The sequence below is a fragment of the Carex rostrata genome, chromosome 7 (assembly GCF_964058835.1).
Source record: "Carex rostrata chromosome 7, lpCarRost1.2, whole genome shotgun sequence".
In the NCBI taxonomy this organism is placed as follows: domain Eukaryota; kingdom Viridiplantae; phylum Streptophyta; class Magnoliopsida; order Poales; family Cyperaceae; genus Carex; species Carex rostrata.
In genome coordinates, this window is record NC_135924.1 from 13,832,634 (window position 1) to 13,857,975 (window position 25,342).

General features: G+C 35.8%; 3 protein-coding genes and 1 long non-coding RNA gene across 5 annotated transcripts; 1 reads left to right on the plus strand and 3 right to left on the minus strand.

The window, feature by feature from the left end:
• Positions 1-17: 17 nt before the first annotated feature.
• LOC144556783 (protein MOS2-like) lies at positions 18-2,254 on the minus strand. Its single transcript, XM_078305224.1, has 2 exons — positions 1,723-2,254; positions 18-994 (listed from the first exon to the last, which is right to left on the minus strand). Exons 1-2 carry the CDS (start codon positions 2,200-2,202, stop codon positions 125-127), a joined length of 1,350 nt encoding a protein of 449 aa, XP_078161350.1. The 5' UTR covers positions 2,203-2,254; the 3' UTR covers positions 18-124.
• A 3,129-nt stretch (positions 2,255-5,383) lies between these two features.
• On the minus strand, positions 5,384-8,074 carry LOC144557646 (uncharacterized). The gene is made up of 4 exons (XR_013512732.1): positions 7,888-8,074; positions 7,030-7,147; positions 5,957-6,203; positions 5,384-5,685 (listed from the first exon to the last, which is right to left on the minus strand). It is a non-coding gene; the product is annotated as an uncharacterized LOC144557646 (long non-coding RNA).
• Positions 8,075-12,910: 4,836 nt separating this feature from the next.
• Positions 12,911-13,875, minus strand: LOC144557293 (pectinesterase inhibitor 9-like). The gene is made up of 2 exons (XM_078305852.1): positions 13,424-13,875; positions 12,911-13,267 (listed from the first exon to the last, which is right to left on the minus strand). Exons 1-2 carry the CDS (start codon positions 13,825-13,827, stop codon positions 13,078-13,080), a joined length of 594 nt encoding a protein of 197 aa, XP_078161978.1. The 5' UTR covers positions 13,828-13,875; the 3' UTR covers positions 12,911-13,077.
• A 6,169-nt stretch (positions 13,876-20,044) lies between these two features.
• On the plus strand, positions 20,045-25,270 carry DWF1 (cell elongation protein / DWARF1 / DIMINUTO (DIM)). Of its 2 annotated transcripts, none has more exons than XM_078305159.1 (4): positions 20,045-20,186; positions 22,439-23,421; positions 23,855-24,126; positions 24,597-25,270. In XM_078305159.1, exons 2-4 carry the CDS (start codon positions 22,455-22,457, stop codon positions 25,038-25,040), a joined length of 1,683 nt encoding a protein of 560 aa, XP_078161285.1. In that variant the 5' UTR covers positions 20,045-20,186; positions 22,439-22,454; the 3' UTR covers positions 25,041-25,270. The 2 variants fall into 2 exon arrangements, with proteins under 2 accessions (XP_078161285.1, XP_078161286.1); XM_078305160.1 differs by having other exon boundaries at positions 20,147-20,397.
• Positions 25,271-25,342: the final 72 nt, after the last annotated feature.

Sequence of the window (25,342 nt, forward strand, 5' to 3'; positions counted from 1 at the left end):
AATAACTTATAAATCAATAAACAACCAAGAAAATGATTAAAATAATAGATCATAAATACGTGAATATTTCAATGCAAAAATTCTTCACATTAAATTAAAAGAGCTGTAGCATACAATCTATAGGTTAATAGCCGAGATAAGCAGGGTCACCTAAATATTCAGCAATTTGTTCCAACTGCACATTTACCAGCTCATGGTTATCGGCATCCCTTATTACACCCGTCTCCTCTTCCAAATCCTTCTCCACCAAATTCCCATAAACGCCCTTGTGCTTCCCGTATAATACAAGAATGGCCCCACCCTTCTTAGGCAGTGCCGTCTCCAGCATACCTTGTTCTACACCCTGTAATAGCTCACGTGTCCCATCCATGGATATATCGCAGGTCGTGGGCCCCACTACGTCCACCACCTCTCCCTTTTTTAGGTAATATCTCCCCTGCTTGAAATCCTTGCTTATTATTCTAACCCTGATGTGGCTTGTCAGCCACCTAACTACTACCTTTGTTTCCTTGTGTTCTTCCCTCTTGCTTTCTCTCTCTTTCTTTCTGCTACTTCCCTTATCTCTCTCTTCATCCTTCTCTCTCCTCCTTGTACTACCACTCCTTTCTCTCTCCACCTCATCCTTTCTCCTACTACCAACTCTCTCATCCTTCACATCACCATTCTCTACTTTCCTCTGTCTGCTACCTATCCTTTCTCTTGGCAAATCTTCTTCCCTCCTATTCCTCTCTGCTTCTCTCTCCTTACCATTATCTTTCTTTCTTCTCTCTTGAACACCACTGTCAGGCAAGATCCAATCACCACTGCGACTCTTCTTGGGGTCAACAGTGCTGGGGTTGAAGCCGAGGCCATAACTCCCACTTCGTTTTTGAAAATCAACTATCTTGGTATCCTCTCTGTTTTTGTTGCGACCAAGTACCTTGCCCTCTGTCCATCCGTATCCTCTTAGAAGAGCAGCTGCAAGTTCACCTAACTCAGTTCCCTTGAACTCATCCTGCAAATCATATACCAGACTTCTTGTCAGAAAAAATAAACAGCAACAAGATGTAAAGTAGCTGGCATGTGTAAACCCAACCCAACCAGATTGGGGAAACAAGCTGATCTGATGAACAAAAACCAGACAGAAACTCTAAATAATTCTGTCTGCTAGATAATAACAGAAAAAAAGATGTTGTTCAGAACCAACTCTGATGTTAATGAACTGAGACCTAAATTTGACTGAACCCATCATGATCCAAGCCAAAAGAATCCAGCCCAAAATGACCAAATAACAAATTTAAGATCATTCCTTTTCAACCTTGTTTTAGAATAATTCTCAAATGGAAAACCCTGAAATTTTACAGCCCAACTTGAGTTGACCTGCCAACTTGGTTAACAATTGGGAACAATCTAAATACAAGCGAAATGACAAACTTTCTACGTATTTATGGCCTGGGATTGATAATATTAATTTTCTGCGTGTTTGGTGGTGAAAGAACCAAATAGTTAAAGATTCTTGTTATCAAATTTTAACAAACAGTAGGATTACAGGGGAAGTGAAAATTTCATTCATTGATTTCACCTTGTCAACTCCTAATGGTATATAAAGGAATGGTGCGGGACCAAAGAAAACAGTACAGTACAGTACATACTAGTTAAATTATAGAGGGAATACAGTTCCTAACTCAAATTTCATCTAGGCAGAAAAAAAAAAAAAAAAGAAGAGAGAGAAAGGTTATTTACCGGGCCTCCTTCATCAGGCAAGTTCTGCATATCCTCCTTGTACCTCTTCAGAATTCTATTCTCTGGCCCCTCCTCTCTCTTTCTTGCCCTCCCATTTCCATCTTCCCCTACTTCATCCCCGTTATGGTTCTCCTTATCGGATCGGATGGAGAGCCCATATGGTAGCCCAGACGGATCTGCAGAAGTATTCGTATCCAACACAAAATTGGCTTCGGTACAGAACTGTGAGGGATCATCCTCCGCAGAGGGAAAGGGAAGCGTAGGCTTGAACCGCCTGATGTAATCAGAATTTGGAATGGGTGCAATCACGGCCTTCTCGGGTTTGGATGAGAGGGGCTTCGTCCGGTCGAATTCAGTCACGAATTGGGCAACTGAGGTGGAGCCCGTCTCGGGGTCGCCGGCGTCGGGCTCGCCGGATGCGGGTTTCGGGCGGGAGGTGGGTTTGGATTTGGATGAGTCGATCGTAAAAGAGAGCTTCATCTCTTTGTTGCTAGGTTTTGGGGAAAACGGAGAGAATCCAAGTTCTACCCGTCTACCCAGAAGAATGAATCCGAGTGCGCGAGATGAGATATCTCATATTTTGCGTGACTGACGTGTTCGGTGCGGCAGGCCTGCTAATGGGCCGACTTTTCACCAATGAGCCCAGGCCCTGTTCAAAAGGCTTGTCCGTTTGATCAATGAGCCCGGGCCCTATTCAATTCAATTCAATTATGTCCGAACAAAATATTTTTTCTTCGGTCCGTCACAAAATTATCCAAGTCATATTCCTTTGACTTTGACCCTATCTCCGTTCGTTCACACCATTGATATCTGACGCTTTCTACCTTTGTTTATCTTCTTTTATAGTGTCTCATTTGCATGTGTGTACCCAGAACTTTCTATCTTGCAAGTGGATGTCAGTTTTCTCTTTGACTTACTAAGGAGCGAGCAGATATAGAACTAAAGAAATGAAATAATTAATTACTTATCGGAGTTTTACTTATTATGATAATATTAGGCTATGAAAAGGGGAAGGGCGTAGCGTGGAAGATTGGCGGCTCGTTGATGTAATATCCAGTCATGCACAGAGAGTAAGTGCCCAATTCAAGAAAGCTGCAGTTAATATTTTTTCTATCTTGAAGTAGAGAAGGATTCAAATGTCTCTATTTTTTATGCCTCCAGTGTTTTCATTTTTAAAAGCGTTAATAAATTAAAATTTAAATCATAAACGTCAAAATAAAACCGTTAAATGTGATATATGTTATTTTATCTGTGTTCATAAAAAAAATATATTACATTTTGACTTTGTTTTTATGTAAATCAAATATTTAAAAAATCAACGTCTAGAAATTATCCACATTAATACATTTTTACAAGCTCGTGATGACAACCAAAACGAAGTTGAAATGTCATAATTTGTTACACGTGTATAGATAAAATGATGTAGATCATATCCAACGGTTTTATTTTGATATTTAAGTTTAAAATTTTGAGTTATTAAAGTTTTTAAAAATAAAGGTATGATGGAGGTAGGGGTGACAACGAACCGAACTTACCTTAGGTTTGAGTTTGGTTTGAATTAATTTCGAACCGAACCTGGTTTGATTCAATCATCTAAGCCGGAGAGATGAGTGATAGCCGGAGAGACAGCCAGTCGTCGAGAGTGTCGGCTAGATTTTAGAGCTAGAGGGAGAGTGAGTTAGGAAGAGGTGGAGAGAGAACTAGGTTATTGAATTTGAGAGCTAAATATGTCCTCAAAATATTCGCTCTAATGGACCCAAATCATTATCATTATCATCTCAGAAAACTGACCCAATTCAAGAAACAAAAGGTAAACACCCAAAAAACAAACACAAAACTAGGAAGTTTTAGTCCTCCAGCTGCCACCTAAACCTTGTTATTTCAGTCCTGCGCAACAAAATAAGAACAAATTGACATGTGTTAGCGATTTGAAAGTAATTTTGCATAAACCAGAAATTATAAAGGCACAATCTAAGGTAATGGTACAATACTGGTACCAATTCACAACTGGACCAGTTGTGACCAATAAAAATTGACATGTCTGGATTTGACAAAGAAAGAAGAAAAGAAAAATATCTAGTATAAAGATCTACATGTTGCACAAAATGCCAGAAATCTACAAAATTATATGCTGGTGTGTGCTTTCACATTACAATTTCAATTTACTGGCTAAGGATGATAAGTAAACTAGGCAAGTTAAAAAGTTGAGAGGAAATGGTACTGTACTTTAGTGTAAGTGGTATTCATGGTATATGTCAATTATGACCCAGGGAAGTGGTATTCATGGCTTTTCTTGGGTATGCATATTGACACCACACACATTTATATTAACACAACATCTTTAAAAAAATTTAAAATTAATATACGGACAATTTTAATCCTCTTTAAATATCTTTAAATATCTTTCTAACTATCATATTTTTCCATGATGTAATTAGCACAGTGACTATCTATTAATTATTTGATTTCCTTAATTGCTAGATATGTTTTTTCCTTTTTATTTTATTTTATTTTACATTGAGGTATTCCTTCTCAACATCTTTTTTTCCCATAGAAATATACATAGCTACAAAATTTACAAAAAACACATCAATTCAATTGAAATTTCAAGCACCGAACCATCAAGCTCTACTCAAACCAGATTAAGTCAAGGTATGCATTTAACGTTTTTTTTTTAAACTTGTTTTTATATGTAATTGATCGAACTCAAATATATTGCTTAATTTTATATATTTTTCTCTTAATTTTGATACTTATAATCTATATGTCAATTTTAATTAAAATTGTCTGGAATATTTTATCAATTTAAGTCCAATGCAAACAATTTATTAATTTTAGCATGATTGTTGTAATTTTATAAAAGTAATCATGTCGTTTTTTAGTGATTTGTGCTCAAAAAAATATATAGTAGATTGTTAAAAAAATTATGAAGTTGGATAAACTAAATCGATATATACAATGATGATAGATTGTAAAAATATAATAAACTCATTCATGGTTGTAATTCCCTTGGAAAATCTAAAAGATCCAATAAAAATAAATAATGAATACTTATTATGTGAATCTAACTTTTAAGGTAAAAAATCATATAATAATATATGAAAAAGAAACAGATTTTAAAAAATAAATAACATACTTTATAAAAATTAACTTTTAGGAAAAAAAGTTATTTGGTAATATATGCGAGAATCAATCTTTAAAAGAAATTCTTAATTAAGAGTAAAATTGTCTATATAGTAAAATATTTTAATAGTGTTGTGTTAATAAAAAAATTAGTAGTTTTAATATCATCACCCCTTTTCTTGATTAGTGTGAAACCAAAATGTAACCGGATCTGGACCCCAAACATTTACCTTTTTTTTCTCAAAATTTCAAATCTAATTAATCCAGTCCACTAAATCGAGGTAGATTCAGAATTCTAGCACAAGAATGTGACAGTTCAGTTCACATGCAATTTCAGCTACAAGTCAGTTCCCTAATGCATTAGTAGCATGATAGTGCCACATATATAGTAAGGAACCAAATCTGTACATCAGTCCCCACCAGTACTGGTACCATTAGACTCTTTTTCTTATTCTATATATCACCTTTTTTTTAATAACCTATATTGATAAGTTGAAGGAAAGATGAAAGATGTACTTGGGCTTTCCATCCACCTTAATTTTTCAGTTCCTCACAAATCAATTGTCTACCCAATAGAAGCATGATACCCCACTAAGATTATCTCGATATCTAACATCACATGACCTACTTCATTCATTTAGTTCTTGCTAGACTGCACAATTACATGTTAAAACAGTGTGTGGTGTCCAAGCAACACATCTAACAACATGAACATAGTGCCAGAAGACACCGTGATAAATTTATTATTTGAAATGATATTTGTATGAAAAAAAATAACTAACCTTAAAAAAGGAACAATAAAATAATTATGCCCGAATTTAGCAAGTTGGAGAAGATATTCTGTAAAACACATCCAATTAATGGTTAGCTGGCACTTCAGTAATAAAAAGTTTTTCTGATAAAATAATTTAGCTAGATCATAAGAACAAAATTTATGTACTAGCTACAATTACAACCGTACCCACCAATTATGTACTAGCTACACCACAGGAGGTCCTGCAATTAAGTCTTAACTAGGAATTGAGTACAAACTGATTATATTGTAGTACTCAATTAAGCCTTAAATATGATGGCAATGCAACCAATTATGCAATTAAGCCTTAATATTTACCTCTAAAATCAAGGACGCCGCATGAATGGGCGAAAATCATCCAACTTTGATATGTCAACGCAAGTTGTTCCATAATTGTTACCAGTAACAAACTTCATGGAACAGTGCCTGCACATAGCCCATTTAACTCCTTAATCTTCATCGTCTACTTCAACTAAATGTAACTACACTAGTGATCTTTTTCGTGATTTGCTGGTCGATCTGCTCTCAGACTCGCCACCAATACTTGTCTGGAATTGTGACATATCTATACAAGTAATTAAAAAAATGAAACGTCTACATCAGATTTTCAAAATAATTAACCGCACAATTATACATTATAAATAATCCACTTCCAGTCAAAAGAAACACGACACTTAATTACACGTAATGGTATTTTCTTCAAAAATATCCAAAATATCATCCAACAAGTCATCAGATACCTCTACAAGAAATTCAGACACCGAAAGGAACTCCATGTGCAATTTATTCACCTAACTCAAACTTGGTTGTGATGGCTTAAGAAACTTAACTTTATTAGATTAAAGCACAAAAATTGTCAATATTTAATAGAATGTGTCAGTTTCCATTACCCTAATCTAACAGTTGGGTATGACCAAACAGTGCAGGTTATTAATTCAAATATGAGAAATGTTTGATATTTTCAAATATGAAAAACCATATTTACCTCTTGACCTCTTAACTGGTACAACAAGAGCCCAGTACTGAATTCCATATTTTAGTTCATCAATAATTTTACTGGTTCCTGCAAACTGGTAGCTGGGCCAAATCTTTGCAATTTTTTTTTGTTCTTATAGATAATTTTTCTGTTGTATAATTACGAGAAGCAGATGTAGTCAGCATTACATAACAAGCCACCCCTAACCATATTCTGATGATGAAATTTTTACTTGCTACAAGTCAATATCACAAGCCACCCCTAACCATATTTTAATAATTAGCACTTAAACCTCAACCATCAGTGGCTTTGGCTACTTGCTACAAGTCAATATCACAAAACATCTACCAGCATACCATGCAAGCAGCTCTAAAACAGTACTAATATTGACCAACAGCAACAGCAAGGAACTTACCTACAAGATTTGAACAAAGTTACATACAAGTACTGCTCTGACTCAAAATGTTGTCCCAGATCAAGGCAACGACTTCTTGGATCATATCTACAATACTGCCTTCACGCAAGTGCTCTTCCTGAAAAGAAAATAAATAGAATCAATAAATAAATAGCAAGCACACAGTTGGAATACTAAACCCTGATTTACATACACAAAATACAACGTACTGTCAACATTTTTTCCCCTTGAGGAGATTTACCCCTTACAGAGCATATTTAATCCTCATGAGACCTCAATTTACCAGCATGGCTACACAGATATTGGCAGTATATCCATGATCTTTATAGTTGCCACAGAATGGTTAAAAGTATTTCTCAAAACAACATATTTTCAAGTCTATGCAGATAATAATGGACTGATATGTAACTGGTCAATGGTCATCAGAAGGCACTGTACATGCTTTTTTATTTTAATTTATTTGTTACCGGACAAATGGATCAGATACAGCACGGATAGTGGTAAAACTATTGATGAACTAAAATCTGGAATTCAATACTGGGCTCTTGAGACGAAGCTTTACCAAGCATGTGCAACCATATGTATCAACACTGAGAATGACAAACTGATAGCATCTTTTCAATTCAAATTACCTCAGGTAACAAAAATTTTGACTTTATATCCTCACCCTTCTAATTTGCTTCCTGCATTCCAACTCAAAGTGATCAAAGCATCATAATAGCCAAGTTAATTAGAATTAAAGACCCATACTTCTTAGAAATTTCAAGTTTTCTGAGAATGAATTCTACCAGCATCTTGTAGGGAAAAGAGAAACGAGAAGAGAAGAGAACAAATTGAGGGAAATTGAGTGTAACCAACCTGGTAGAAGAAGCTGTCGAAGAGGAAACGAGCAAGGAAGGCGCCCCTCTAGGTTAGTAGAGGGGCGGCGCCATGGAGTCTGAGCGAGGCTAAGTGAGTTCCAGAAGTGAGAAGAGGTGGCGCAGAGAATTGGTTGAGGCGGCGCAGAGAGCCAGAGTTGAGATCGTCGGATGATGGATTGCTTCAACGGGCTCAAAACCGGGCTCAGAACCGACGGTGCCTATTCAGGGTGACCTAGGGGGCCAGTATTATTTGAGCTTTGAGATTCGCGCAGAACGGATTCAAATCTGGCTTCAATCCGAACTGTCCAAAAGCGATCAAACGGCTTTAATTACATCTGATTCGTTTTAATATATTATATTGATATAAGAGAAAAAAGTAATTGAAACCGTTTGATCAATTTTGAACCGTTCGGATTGAAGAATAGGAGGGTGCTCCTTTTCTAGATTTGAATCCCGCGCAGAACGTATTGCAACGGTTGAGATTTTCCAAAAAGTCACGTAAAATATGAGATATCTCAGAGGATGCGAATTCGAAGAATCCTGGAAGGTCTGGCATCCGATGCCCATCAGACCAAAATTGGTGCGATGGGCACTCTTTACCGTCCGATTTTAAGATATGATGTTTCACTTGATTAAGGAAGTTACTATATATACCACTATGATGTATGGTATGGATACGAATACAGGTATCCTATGTTGTATAGATACAGATATGGGTATCATATCGAATATTTAAAAATCTCAAATACGATATGACTACTATATATATTTTTATTTTTATTATCTTATTAATATAACACTTGTATATATAATTAAATATCAAAAATCAACTCGTGTATAATGTAAGTATAAAATTTAGTACGTTAAAGCATCAAAAGTGAGATGTGGGAAAGTTATATGTTACTTATCAGTAGATCTTGGGTTTCATTTTTGGAAGGTGCAAATAAAATTTGTCTTGCACGGTACACAGGACAGTGTCCATGCGTGGTGCACGATGGTGTATTGGCCACTATTTTAGTCTGTATCGGAACTATATCAAGTGGTTAGGGATACACCAGCTGGCGTATTCAGTACATATCGAATCCGTATCGTATTCGTATTCGTATCCGATACGCATCCGATATAAATACGAGATCTAATTTAAAGTAGAGTTTGGCTAATATAACATATTTTAGCATATATAACACTAACTCCAAAACTTATTAAATCGACTTCAAACGACTAATCCAAACCGTTCAAACCAATGTACTTTATGAGTGATGCATTTACATGCAAAATTTATAACTTTTCGAACTTATTTAGTATCAAGTCAAGCGGTCAAATGTATGAGTTTTTAAGTTAATTTTAATGCATTCATTTTTTTAATATTTTTACCGTTTGATTTGATACTAAAATAACTTGAAAATATAAAAAAAATTGCATGTAAACGCATCACTCATAAAGTAAATTGGTTTGAACAGTTTGGATTAATCGTTTGAAGTCGATTCGATAGGTTTTGGAGTTGGTGTTATATATGCTAAAATAACACTAATGTTATATTAGCTAAACTCTTTAAAGTATCCGAGTAACGTAGTTATACGAATTGACAAATTAACTTGTTTTCTTTGTATGAAGCCCGATTCGTCAATAGAACCCGTTTGAGGCCTTGACAGGAGATGCTTTACTTTTCCGTTTTGATCACGGCGATCATATGTGGCTTCAGTTTCTCTAAGGTTGTGCTCCAGAAGAAGAGAAGATGCCTTCATCAAAGGAAAGGAAAAGGAGCGGAGCGAAAGAGCGACCAGACCGTAACCAGCTCGGACTCCATCACCTGCTCCACAAGCGGGGAAGCTTCCTCCCGTTCCTTCCCCTTCCTCTCTGCGCACTGTTTCTGGAGCACATCCTAAGTGGCATAGATATCATTGGATCATCCTAGATGGATCTGGACTGTCGATCGTTGATCGGATTGATTAGATCGGGATAAATTGCAAACTAAACCGAACAATGAAGGGCCTTCTTGGGTAGAGTTGATTCAAACCGTTCGATCTGAAACACGCATATCATATCTTCCTAGAACCTCCAGCGAGTCATTTCGATTGGATAACAGATTAAGAGTTCACCATGTTTGTCTTTTTTCTTTTTTCTATTTCTTTTTTTCTTGAAAGGGGAAACTTCGTTTTGCTTCTTCCTAGAATCACCTGAATTTTCCATTCTTGATTTTAGTGTTTTCATCCTTTTCTCAATTTATATCCCTAATATAGATTAGTTTTCTTTCAAAATTGTAATGTATAAATTGTCTCGGGTAATTTTGAAAACCTCTGAGCTCTTTTATACCAAAATTTTCATTTGCATTCCCGAATACTGACATAACTAATAAGTTACTGTTTAGCAGTTCTTTTTGTGAAATAAAGATATATATTTTTTTTCAATGCTGTACAAATTTCATTGGGAAAGCAAGGGGACTAGGGGAAAGTAAGGAAATGCTAAATGAGAGAATAAGAGAGTAAAAGAGTGCCACTCAGAGGCGGAATTAGAAAATCCCGATAGGAGAGACTAAAAATTAAAACGCACAAATTGTGGCTAGTGAAAATTGAACTCAAACTCTCTCCAAACACAACATAAGCTCTTACTACTAAACTATACATAGACACGTAAAAATCTATGATGGAGGCTGGACTATATAAACTGTCCCAAAAAAAATTAAATTAAATTAAATTTTAGTATATATAACTAAAATTTTAAAATTATAAAAGTGACTTAACCACCTTTTAAATTGCTTTAGATCCGCCTCTAATACCACTTTATCTTTGTAAAATTAAAACAAGAGATGCAATGTATCAAATTGTTTATAAAAAAAAAAAACGTGGTGATGCGTCACCAGCATTTCTGACACATGCCACTGTTCATCTTCATTGCCAAAAACCAAAGATTTATGTTATGGGAGGTTATAGAAAATCAAAATCTTAACTAATTTATAGTAGAACCAGGTGTTTTTAAGTTCATCAAGGGTTGTTTTGTGAACTCAATTTTAAAATTTATTAGATTGACTTTAAATAATGAATTTGAACTGTTAAAATTCATCTATTTCAGAGTAATATGTCTCTATACGAAAATATTAAGTTTTTAAATTTATTCAGTATAAAGTCAAGAGGTTAAAATTAAAAAAATATATAAATTAATTTTAATGGATTCATTTTTTAAACGTTTTTTAACTCTTAAATCTATACAGAAGTAATTTAAAATTTAAAATTTTCACATGTAAATACATCACTACTTCACTAGTAAGGTAGATAGGTTTTAACAATTCAAATTTGTTATTATAAATAAATCTGATAAGTTTTAGAATAGAGTTCACGAATAAACTTAAAAACTTAAAACATTCTGGTTGTACTCGCTAATTTATAATATTAGGTTGTAGTGTTGTACCAATACAATACTTTTTCTTTTTCTTTTTGATTCAATTACCAATACAATACTGATAGACCGAACATGATATCAATACACTGTACAAGGACACTGATACTGCAGGATATGTTTGGTTGGAGTGAGAATAGGTTATTCTTGAAACAAGGTTATTTGGAATAGGTTGTTCTATATTTGATTGGGGTTGAATAGCTGGAACGGAAAATCCAAGTCTTTTGTCTTATTAGAATATCATATTTTTACAAAAAAAATTGGATTTGATTTGGATTTGGATTTGGATGAGTCGATCGCAAAAGAGAGCTTCATCTCTCTCTTTGTTGCTAGGGTTTGAGGAAAACGGAGAGACCTCAGTATCTTCTCAAGTTCTACCCGTCTACCAAGAAGAATCCGAGTGCGCGCGTGAGATCGATATCTCATATTTTGCGTGACAGACGTGTTCAGTGCGGTTAGGCCTGCTAATGGGCCGACCTTTCACCATAATGATATGGGCCGACCTTTCACTATAATGATATGGGCCGACCTTTCACCATAATAATGACCTGTTCAAAATTTAAATGTGTATAATTGAACCCTGTCCGAACTAAATGGGATGAGGAGAAGTCCAGGCCCGGACCAAATCAAATTCAGTTTAATAAGCCCGGACCGTGTTCAATTATGTCCGAACAAAGTTAATATTTTGAGCGGTCCTCATAAATATTTACAGGGCATGTACGTTCAGAAGATTTAATTGGAAAGACAATTATTTATCTCATAGGTATAAATATTTCTGTGTACAATGTTGGAGTTTTTGCAATTCCCAAATAGTTATGATAATTATAGTATGAGTACAGTGTGAATATTGCATCGCGGGTACATTTATCAACTCTCTTTAATTATTTTCTCACACATTTAGAATGCCAATAAATATATAGCTAGTACAATTAAATAGAAGATTTTAATGAAAGACAAGAGTATAATTATAAACAATATTCTTTGAGCTCTCAATATAGAAATTCATGCCCTGACCCCTGATAATATCTCCGCCCATAAATTATAGTGGGGCAAAAATATCTGATTAGATAAGTCTTGGCTGTACAGTCGATTTACCAGTGCCTTTATTATCAAGAAAAGTTAAAATCTTATCCGATCGAGGACCTTCATGAAGAACCCATAATTTTACAAACTCGTCCCTCGTTTATCAACATTTCAAACTCCTGTCCTTTTGTGATAAACTCTATCATTGAAGCTTGTCATTTTCATTTCTTTCCTTTTTCGTCTTTTGAAATAAGAAAGTTGTCATACCATTTAGTTTGTGGAAAGAAACAATGGAGAAAGATGGAAGAGACAGACAGAGACATGCACTACAGTACAGCATGAATGCTAGGTTAAATGTTGTTTTTTATCATATGTTTGATCTAACTTTACTTTGCCATCTCCAAGCTAGCTAGTTAATTAGTGCCTAGTATATATATTAACTCTTACTTCACGGATACTTGATTTGCTTTTGCACAAAGATACAAAAAGTAAAAGTAACATGATATATATGACCATTCTTCTTGCATGCTAGCCTATGAAACAAATTAAGAATAAAAAAAACACATTTTATTATTTTTTAAAACTACAAAACAGAGTATTACAGTACATTCAGAACTAATTTATACCTAGCATATATATACAGTCCGTCTAGATTCCATGATTCCATCTCACATAAATATACATTGAAGTTCAATACACACAGGATACGAAATATATATCATTCGTTTTTTTTTAATTATACATGCATGATTACCATACCAGGATTGACGGTTCAATAATGTGGTGTGAGTCGATTTACCAGTGCCAGTGCATTGCTGGTAACCTGTGCCACCTCCACCACTCTCTTCCTCACCGCAGTTCTGACTGTGGGCCCCGCAATATTGTGTGAGAGTGAGTCGAGACAAGTGTTTGTATCTGTCAACGCTGCACTTATCCAGGTCTGCACATTACTCAAGTGCCATCTGTATATATATATAATTAGCAATTATCATGAGCTTAATTAATTAAGTCAGATAAGAATGAAATTAATATGAGGCAACAATTAAGTTAATAAGAGCCAAAGAAAGATGCTAGCTATAATTTTCTTTTTTATTTATTTTTTATTTCAGAATTAAAACCTGAATCGACGAGTGCCTACACGCCCCATCCGACCCATTTCCTGAACAGATTGTCTGAGCTGATCAACGCCATCCTTCATGGTGTCGAAACAATCCTTGATTGCCCCGGCTTGCCTTGATCGGGTTGGGTCCGGTTTGGGGAACTGTTGTTTTATGAAGGCTGAGGTGGACTGGGCCCGGGTGAGACTCACGTTCAATGCGGCATGAGCCAGCTGACGTGGACTATGACGAACTGAAGGAGCATATCTAAGAAGGGATTTAACACACAAAGCCGGGTAGCGCGTGGCCTTACATGAAGATCGGATAAAATCGGATTGAATCGGTGTGACAACGGTGGCATGGATTGTTACCATGATGAGCAGAGTGAGATTGAGAAGAAGAGCGAGGGAATTAGATTGCTTCATTTTTATTTCTTTTCTTCTCCCTATTGTCTCCCTTTTTTTTTTTTTTTAATTTGTTTTTGTTGGGCCTTACCTTTGTCATAAACTAGACTAGTATATATATATACATTTTAAAAGCTCCCCAAGCGTGATTGCTGAACGGCCGAACGGGGACGGGGGACCTACAAGAGGGACCAACCGACAGAGTTCAGCGTACCGTACGTAGCATTGCATGGGGATTTTTTTATTTGTAGGAATTATTATTAAATAATAAAGATAAAGAGTATCTGAGTTTTATGACGAGGTAGACGTGTTAGATATATATATGGGCTGATGGAATGATGGAAAGAATTCTGAAGCCCATATATATGTTGGTCTTTATTCATAAACCACTTGACCGAAGGTGAGGGTGTTGTAACTTCATTATTCTTCACGCCTGATCATGTGAATTTGCAAGGTGAGCCAGTAGAGGAGATATATATATAGAGGTTGCTAAGATCAAAGTGGTAGTTTTTGAGCTTTGGTGCTATCAATTCGGTTTTTAATTTTTAAAGTTCAAAATATCGATTCGAACCGTTCAAGTTGTTCTCCATATTAAATTGTGCTTGGAGACCAAATTTTACATTTTTCTGAATTTTTTTACTATTTATTAAGCCACTTTGAAAATCGCTGATCCAACGGTGGCTTAACAAAACAGTAAAATCAGAAGCCACCGTTGGATCAACTGTTTTCAAAGTGACTTAATAAATAGTAAAAAAATTCAGAAAAATGTAAAATTTGGTCTCCAAGCACAATTTAATTTGTAGAACAACTTGAACGGTTTGGATCAACGTTTTGAACTTTGAAAATTGAAAAACGAATTGGTAGCACCAAAGCTCAGGAACTACCACTTTGATCTTAGCCAACCTATATATATATATATATATATATATATATGATATATCTAAACTCTAAGGTGAATTTGCAAGGTGAGCCAGTGTTATAAAAGTTATAGATTATAATATTCTCTATCATAAAATAATTTTTAGACTTTTTTTCAAGTTCGCATGGATCATATATGTGTTTGTATATTCAAAATCGTATAAATTTTACTGCATGAGATTCTATATGCGGAAGACCACTGTATAAATATATACGGTCCATGCGACCGCATTTTAAAACACTGGTCATGAAATAAGGTACTTGTGATATCCGTTGTTAGTAAAAATAAGATTTTTAATATTTTTTTCTTTTATATTTAACTTAGATCTTTTTAATTTTAAGTCTTTAAAAACAATAGTTTATACTAGAATAATTAATTTAAGACCTTATTAATGTTAAGTCACTACTAAACATGTTCTAAATCACTAATTGCAGCCAGTAAATCATGACTAATCGAAGAGAGAACGACAAAAACGAAAGTCAACATAAACAGTTAGAGAATGATTTTGATTTCTTTTAGGAAGTGTCAGTAAAAAAAAAAAAAGAACTTCTAAATTAAAAATTACACTACATCGTAAGATACTTTTACACCCTGCATGTTTGGATAGAAAGGAAGAGGAGGTGAAGAATAGAAGAGAATGGAATGAAATAAAAATGAAGGTTATCATATTTAATTTTTTTGTGTTTGGATGAATAATGAGGAAAAATAAATTTAATTTTTCTTGCCGTCTTATTTCTTGTTTGGTTGATTAAAATTTAGAAAGTTAATGAGAAATTCAATAGTTATTGTAAGATTATGATAAAAAAAACTTGTATGATAATTATATATGTAAGTTATAGAATTAGACATTTGTTATTTTTTTTTAAAAATTTTGCAACAAAATTTCTTTCCATCCGTTACACCTCAAATTGGAAGTGAATTCGATTCTATTAATTACAAGGAAGCAGCTAACAGTCTCCCAACTCCAGTCCCCCAAAAATCCCCGGAGATTTTCAACTAATTCTGTAAACATCAATACTAAATCCTGTAAACATCAATACTAAATTCTGTAAACTAATTCAACAAATTCTGTAAACATAAAAATGCGTGAAAGCTGTTAAAAACGCGTGAAAGCGGTTAAAAACGCGTGACAGCTGTTGAAAACGCGTGACAGCTGTCGAAAACGCGTGACAGCTGTCGAAAACGCGTGACAGCTGTTGGGGACCACCTTCTGTGAACATACACATAATGTCTTGTAAACATACACATATTATCCTATAAACATACACATATAATTCTGTAAACATACATAGTGTACTTAAAATTATAGCAGTTGAAATATCCTGTAAACATACACATATTATCCGGTAGACATACACATATTATCATATAAACATACGCATATAATTTTGTAAACATACATAGTGTACTTAAAATTATAGCAGTTGTGGCAGTTAAAAACGCGTCAGAACTAAGCTAAAGGAAGACTTTTATACACGGGGATTTTTGGGGGACTGTAGCCCGTGGGACATTACCTTTTCTCTAATTACAATGATATATATAAGATTAAACCTTTCACCTTCTATACTCTTCACCACTGACATAATTTTGTTAACCAAACACAATTTGACGGAAAGTTTTTTTTTTTTTTTCATTCCCTCATTTCCTTTACTCTCCATCCAAACAAGGTGTTAGAAAAAAAATCCCAATAAGATCGATTAGGTTGAGTGTCACGTTGTCGCTTACAATTTGAAAAAAAACAAATGCGCATACAGTATGTGCATATAGTAAGATCGTAGGCAGTGAGAACGATTCAACTATTTATGGATCGGAGGCATTGATCAAGATCCATCTTTTTTATTTTATTTTTTAAAACAGTTGAATTTGTAATAGTGGTACCACATTCATCCAACTATTTATGGATCAGAGGTATTGATCAAGATTCATCAAGATTCATAAATATGAATCTTGATCAATGCCTCTTTGATCCATAAATAGTTGGATCGTTCTCACTGCCTACGATCTTACTATATTGGTTGTGTTTCCGTACATTTGAATTTTATAATTACTATGAATAAAAAAATTTCATTTCTACATCCGGTCGTTCTTTAATGTGACACAAATTTCCTGTATTTACAAATTAATAGCGGATTTCTTTTGTTTGGGCTGAGATTAAATCTAGACCGTTCGGTCATAGGGGTACAGATTCCACTACTTAACCTGAAGTGACTTTATCATGCTTTTGTTTTTTTTGTTATTATTTACTTGATTACTAGTTTAAATCTAGACCGTTTGGCCATAGTTGACTAGTTTAATCATGATTGCCAAAAAGCATCAAATATATATATATATATATATATATATGAGTAAAGCTAGCGTGTGACATGCTCACCAAGAAAGTTTGGTGAGCATAACTCCAAAAGTATATCGGATCGACGTCAAATGTCAAATCCAAACCGTTGAAATCCATGTACTTCATGAGTGATGCATATACATGCAAAATTTTGAAAGTTTCGAGTTTATTTGCTACACGGTCAAGTGGTCAAAGAAATAATAAAAATTGAATATATAAAATAACTTATAATAAAATGTTCATTTCTTTGACCACTTGACCGTGTAGCAAATAAACTCAAAACTTTCAAAATTTTGCATGTATATGCATCACTCATGAAGTACATGGATTTCAACGGTTTGGATTTGACATTTGACGTCGATCCGATATACTTTTGGAGTTATGCTCACCAAACTTTCTTGGTGAGCATGTAACACGCTAGCTTTACTCTATATATATATATACATATATATAGAGTTAGGTTGGGGTGCTATGGATAGCATAGTGGCCTCTATGCTACGGCTCAATATTCGAGTTTTCAAAATCCAAACGGTCGATCCGAACCGTTCATCTTATTCTCCATATTAAGATCTGCTTGGAGACCAAATTTTATAATTTTCTGAATTTTTTTACTATTTATTAAGCCACTTTGAAAATCGCTAATCCAACGGTTTTACTGTTTTGTGCAGCCACCGTTGGATCAACAATTTTGTAAAATACTTAATAAATAGTAAAAAAATTCAGAAAAATGTAAAATTTGGTCTCCAAGCAGATATTAATATGGAGAATAAGATGAACGGTTCGGATCGACCGTTTGGATTTTGAAAACTCGAATATTGAGCCGTAGCATAGAGGCCACTATGCTATCCATAGCACCCCAACCTAACTCTATATATATATAGAGAGAGAGAGATGGGCTATGGTGCATTGCAATGCATAGGCCATGGTGTGCATTGGACCATAAATCACCGATTCAAAGTTCAAATGACCGATCCAAACCGTTCATCTTGTTCTCCATATTAATATGTGCTTGGAGACCAAATTTTATATTTTTTGGAATTTTTTTACTATTTATTAAGCCACTTTGAAAATCGCTGATCCAACGGTGACTGTTTGGAACAGTAAAATCAGAAGCCACCGTTGGATCAGCGATTTACAAAGTGGCTTAATAAATAGTAAAAAAATTTCAAAAAATATAAAATTTGGTCTCCAAGCACATATTAATATGAAGAACAAGATGAACGGTTTGGATCGGTCATTTGAACTTTGAATCGGTGATTTATGGTCCAATGCACACCATGGCTTATGCATTGCAATGCACCATAGCCCATTTCTCTCTCTCTCTATATATATATATATATGAGTAAAGCTAGGGTGTGATATGCTCATCAAGAGAGTTTGGTGAGCACAACTTCAAAAATTCATTGTATCAACTTCAAACGCCAAATTTAAATCGTTGAAATCCATGTGCTTCATGAGTGATGCATGTGCATGCAAAATTTTGAAAGTTTTGAGTTTATTTGCTACACGGTCAAGCGGTCAAAGAAATAATAAAAATTGATTATATAAAAAAACTTATAAATTAACTTAATAAAATGTTCATTTCTTTGACCGCTTGACCGTGTAGCAAATGAACTCAAAACTTTCAAAATTTTGCATGCACATGCATCACTCATGAAGCACATGGATTTCAGCGGTTTGGATTCGGCGTTTGAAGTCGATCCGATGAACATTTAGAGTTGTGCTCACCAAACTCTCTTGGTGAGCACATCACACCCTAGCTTTACTCTATATATATATATTTATTGGTTAGGTTAACCATGGTAGGTAACTTTTTAGCAGTTCTGTTGCTCACGTTCACGTTCACGTATGATCCACAGGCCACAGCGGAGATTGGAGAAGAGTGAACTCTCCAGTTCGCTTGCAACGGAGAAGATACAATTCATCGGGATTAACGCCAACTAAATTATTTTATCTCGTCTAAATAATTGACTTAAGGACAAATTGTATTTCTTCTCTGCATCTGTACCCCCCACTCCCCCAGTATGTTTTTGATTTTTTTTTGGTCCATTTGTTTTTTTCTTCAACTTCAACAGTAATATTCTTGTTTTTCTAAAAGGTTTAATTAAAACAATATGCCTATTTTTTAAACGTGTATACTCGTTATTTTTGATTGAATTTATACATTCAAATAGTTGAAATAAAATACTCCAGTACATGAGAAAGGTGAAGAATTTGCAGATCGGAAATAATAAAGGTGAAGAATTTTCATTGATTTTCATCTTACGAGCTTGATCCTTTTCTTTTCTTTTTTCTTTTGAAAGAATGTCAAAATAGGAGTATGGTAAACTGTAGATTTTGAAATCAATTCCACGACACTGAACTCTTCCATGTTCCAGGTGCAGCCAGTAATATGCTCAAGCAAGTTGTATCAGGATATCAATTTTATGTGACGTCAACCATATGCCATTCTCTGTCGGATCCATGTTTCACTTTCACAAAAGATATTTCTACACTATACTACAGATATATTGAATAAAAAATCAGATATCAACAGTGACCATACTTTTGTCTCTTTTTCTATTTAACGGAGACTATTCTGACAACATCACGTGCTGAAGACAGGGGGTACGGACAGATCTGGGACAACACAAACGGCGTGATCATAAATAAACGGTCAGATTTGACGATATGCCACGTGCGGCTGGGATTAATACCAGATCACCATGGCCCCCGCATGACAGTTTGAGCCGAGTCCTCGGAGGTAACTCAAATTTTATTTTTAGATGATTACCGTCCGATCAGAACTGGGCCGGTGGCAACATATATTAACGGTTCAGATCTAAACACAAAATTTGAGTTACCTTAGGTGATATGAATGCTGTAGTCGCGATAGTCACGTTATTTTGCCGAGAATAAAGAGGTTTTATATTAATCAACCCAAAACGTTTGGTGCCTACTCCTCTCTGTTTTCTCTTAATCATCCATTTGTTGATTATATTATAACGTCATTAAATCGAGATCTCAATTTATTTAAAAATGGAGGGGTTATGATTGATACATCTTCCAGGGTTTATTTAAAACCCTCAAGTGTCTCCTCCACTTGAGCACGAACTATCTGGCTCCTCTCAAGCGCCTCTTGGAGAGAAGGTGACATTTCTATCTCCTCTTTTTCTCTTCTCTCAGTTAGCTGTCTCTTGATCTGCTTTCATCATTTTAAATCCGTCGATTATTTTGTATATCTGCATTTATCGCTCGGGATTTTTGGGGTTTTTTGGGATAAGCGATCAGCTGTTAGCTGAAATCCACCTTTCTATTTTCCTGAGGCTTGATCTGAGAGGCCTGGTTGTTTGTTCTCCAGGTAAATCTGTGACATTTTTCACTTTTTGAGTTCGCATTGTTCGAAGTGTATTAGGCGTTGCATGTTTTTCTATTTAGATTCAAATTCATAATTGCGTCTGACAGATGTTTGACAGGTCGAAAATGCAGCATTTAGCTTATTGGATAATTTTTTTAAAATTCGAAATTTAGGAAGTTGTTTCTTTTCTATTTTATGAAAGTTCGTTCATTTATAATTTGAAAACAGTATACGTGACTTTTAGAAATTCAACTTTTAGTTTGTTAAAAGTTGTTTACTCCAAATAAAGAAGCAATCGTAATAGCACTCTTTTAGACTTCAGTTAATCTCCCAGAAGATGATATTAGACCCTATTTGTTACTGTCTTACTAGATCTGATTTAGTTAAAGATTTGGTAATTGAAGCTTTGAGGAGCTTTTACAAAATCTCATTTTCTACAGTATCATTAGATAATTAATTAAATGACGACCCAAATTGGCCATTTATTATAGCTAAATTTCATGTAGTTATTTTATATAAAATTATAAGTGCAGCAATGTTGTTAAAATCATTTTTAAGGGAGGGTTGATACATTCTGCTGTCATTATTCCAAAGCTTTCCGTCTTCCCATGAATTCTTAGATCTGTCTGTAATAACTTGTGAGTTTTTGGGTTCACTATGTTAAATGCTGGATTTGTGATTGATTTTTAAACGTGCATGTCTTTACTTATGAGAATATATATTTTGCTAGATTTATTGAATTGCTGTGTGCATTAAATTTTTTTGTTCTTTCTTATTGAGGTAAATCTGTCCTGGAATCTGCCACGTGCACATGTTGTTTGCCAATATAATAGATATGGCCACCTTATTTTTCAAATAAAGTCTTGTTTGCGACTTTTTTAAGGGAAATTATTTCCAATTTCTTGAAATTATATATTGCCAATATGATAGATATGGCCCACATATTTTTCTGTTTGTGGTACTTGCTGATGTCTCTTATTTGTGCCATGTGTATATTAGATCTATTTTAAACTGTATATTAGCGCCTACGGCTAGGTAAATTCCAGTATTCGGTTTGACAAATAGCGAGGTTAACTCATTTTGATCATTTTTTTAAAATGATTCTATCGAGATTGTAGTTATTGTGCAGATGCAATTTTTTTGCATGACCATGAGTTCTCTTGTATTACACAAACAGTTGCCACACTTTTCAGACTACTACTCTTACTTTACTCTTTAAGCATTAAACATATGCTGCATGCATTTAGATGCTCCAGAATACCATACTCATTTTATTTGTTTCAACTTCATCCCTAATCTGGTGTTGAGGTTTGGAGAAATTGTTTTTTGCTTAATTCTTTTGTAGATATTTCTGTGTTTTCTGGTGTTGAGGTTTGGAGAAATTGTTTTTGCTTAATTTTTTATGTAGATATTTCTGTGTAAATTTTTAAAATAATTGATAAAATTATTTTACAACATGTTTGAATTTAGAAGGTGCTATAGACAATTTGCTTGCTGCAGCTAAGAGAATTCTGTGTTTGATGGAATGCTGGGGTCATTTGGTTGACCTAGGCTTAATATTGTGTCCTAGGAAAATATGCACTTTTTTTATTTTTTATAAAGAGATGGAGGTCTACGCCTTCCAAATCCATACCCCTGTTATCACAACAAAGGATTTACCCCAGGGTTTCAAACCCATGACCTCCTACTTAGAGGATGTGTGCCTTTGCCACTAGACCAACGGGGCTAGTTCTTAGGAAAATATGTACTTTTGGTTGCATTATAATATCGCATATATAACAGCTTCAGAGAGAGAAAACAGAATCAATTCACACTCCCTTAAAACTTGTATTCTATTGCTACCATAATTAGGGTGTAACAGATGGAAACCAGACTAACCAAAAGAATAGGGTGCAAAATAGGGTAAAACCTCCCTTTCATTCCATTATGTTACCTTCTCTCTAATCTTCTTTTGGTAACCTCCCTTCACCTCAAGCTATTTAAACACAGCAATATTTCCGAGTCAGTAAAAAGGCTTTCTGATACCAATTTATTGTCATTCCAGGATTTAGTTTGCAATTATGTCGGACCTCCAGACCCCTCTACGTCCAAAGAGGAAGAAGGTGTTGGTTGACTACCTGGTCCGGTTCCGATGGATCATCGTTATCTTCGTGGTGCTTCCCGTCTCCTCCCTCATCTACTTGAAGCTCTTCCTCGGCGACACCTGGTCGGCCATGAAGTCTGAGAAGCGCCGCCAAAAGGAGCATGATGAAAATGTTAAGAAGGTTGTTAAGCGCCTCAAGTCTCGTGATCCCAAGAAGGATGGCCTCGTCTGCACTGCTCGCAAGCCTTGGATTGCTGTTGGCATGAGGAATGTTGACTACAAGCGGGCCCGCCACTTTGAAGTCAACCTCTCAGCCTTCCGGAACATTCTTGAGGTTGACAAGGAGAGGATGATTGCCAGGGTTGAGCCACTGGTCAACATGGGTCAGATTACCCGCTATACCTGCCCCATGAACCTATCCTTGGCAGTTGTTGCTGAGCTTGACGATCTGACTGTTGGAGGGCTGATTAATGGTTATGGGATTGAAGGCAGTTCGCACCTGTACGGGCTCTTCGCTGACACAGTTGTTGCCATGGAGGTTGTCTTGGCTGATGGCCGGGTTGTCAGAGCTACCAAGGATAATGAGTACTCGGACCTGTTTTATGCCATCCCTTGGTCTCAAGGCACATTGGGTTTCCTTGTTGCGGCAGAGATTAAGCTGATCAAAATCAAGGAGTACATGAAGCTGACATACAAACCGTGCAGGGGAAACTTGAAAGAGCTGGGTCAGGCTTATGCCGACTCATTTGCGCCCAGAGATGGTGATCCGTCAAAGATCCCTGATTTTGTTGAGTCCATGATCTACACCCCGACTGAAGGTGTTATGATGACCGGTGTCTATGCTTCCAAGGAGGAGGCTAAGAAGAAGGGAAATAAGATTAACAATCAGGGGTGGTGGTTCAAGCCTTGGTTCTACCAGCATGCTCAGTCTGCTCTAAATAAAGGTAATGCTTACTGATCTGATTGTTATGAAGTTCTGATAAACTTGCCATATTTGATAATCAGATCAAAGAGCGTAAACCTATTTTATTAGTAGTTAATTTTGTGCCTTTTGCTCACGTTCTGTTAATACCTGTAATGTATGCTTCTCTAATTGTGTAAATGCAAAATAAACCATACATATCTCCACTACCCATACAACTTTAGATTGGTTTGGTCAGGAATCGTCCTTAACCATTTGCTATTTTGACTAGTACTTCCATGACTCGTGCTCAAGAATAATAATTTCCTTTTTTCACTTATGCCTTGGGATTTTTCCAGCACGCCCAACAACGATGGTACTGTACCAGCAATTGTCTTCTTCTTGGCTCAGTCCAGTTTTCACTAATACATCTGACATAACAAACTAACTTTGGTGGTCGCATTGTGCTCATGCAGGTGAATTTGTAGAGTACATACCGACAAGGGAGTACTACCACAGGCACACACGGTGTCTGTACTGGGAAGGAAAGCTGATCCTGCCGTTTGGCGACCAGTGGTGGTTCAGGTGGTCACTGGGCTGGCTGATGCCACCGAAGGTTTCACTCCTCAAGGCCACACAGGGTGAAGCCGTCAGGAACTACTACCACGACATGCATGTCATCCAGGACGTCCTTGTTCCCCTCTACAAGGTCGGGGAGGCTATGGAGTTTGTCCACAAGGAGATGGAGGTATGCTCTCTCTCTCTCTCTCTCTCTCTCTCTCTCCAGCAAGTGCTTTCTTGTTGTGCTTTGCAATTTTAGAATTAACTCTTAAGAATGTTGTACCCATTTTGAGGGATTGGTTATTGAAAAAAATTGTTGGTTCTTTGATACTTGTGCAATTTGTGAAAGATTTTTGCTTTTAATTTATGCATACAGTTTCTGTTGACAGCTTTAGCAAAGCCAATAAAGTGAAAAACAAGAAGTAAGACATGTTTGGATGAAATCTGACTATAATTGAATTAGGTGTTGGGTTTTTTGTACTGGCACTGTAACTATACTGTTAAACGAATGTGCAGCAGGATTTATTGACCTTCATCGTCAAGTTATGGAAATCTTGTTAGATTCTACAACAGTCTACATAACTGTCACACGAATAGACCAATGTTACTCCAAACATAGTGTTTTTACTTTTTCTCTAATATACCCTTTTTTTACAGATCTACCCACTCTGGCTGTGCCCGCACCGTCTCTACAAGACCCCAATCAAGACCATGATCTACCCAGAGGCCGGGTTCGAGCACCACCACCGCCAAGGCGACACCCCTTACGCGCAAATGTTCACTGATCTTGGCGTCTACTATGCACCGGGCCCTGTGCTGCGTGGCGAGGAGTTCAATGGCTCAGAGGCCGTGCGCAACCTTGAGCAGTGGATGATTGAAAACCACTGCTTCCAGCCCCAGTACGCTGTATCCGAGCTGAATGAGAAGGATTTCTGGCGCATGTTTGATGCCGAGCACTACGAGTACTGCCGCAAGAAGTATGGCGCTGTTGGTACATTCATGAGCGTGTACTACAAATCGAAGAAGGGGCGCAAGACTGAGAAGGAGGTTGCTGAGGCTGAGGCGGCCATTGCTGAGTCGGCATATGCTGAGGAAGTTTAGTGTTTGAGACTTTGTTTTGCATGAATAAGTTGGGCTGGCTAATTAAACAGGTGTTGCTCAGAATTTTAGTTGTTAGTTTGAATTAATGTTTTAATTCTAGATTTTTTTTTCTTGGGGATCTGTAGTATCTGGGATGTTTTTTTTTGTTCATTATGATTATCTGTGGTGTCAGTAGACTCAGTTCTCTGTACTTTCTAATGCAAGCTTTGGTGATTTCTACGGATTGAACCCGTTTCTTGGTATATTCTGATTTAGATGTGCTGCTATAGCGTTGTTGACTGGTTTTGTTTATTTCACTAGGA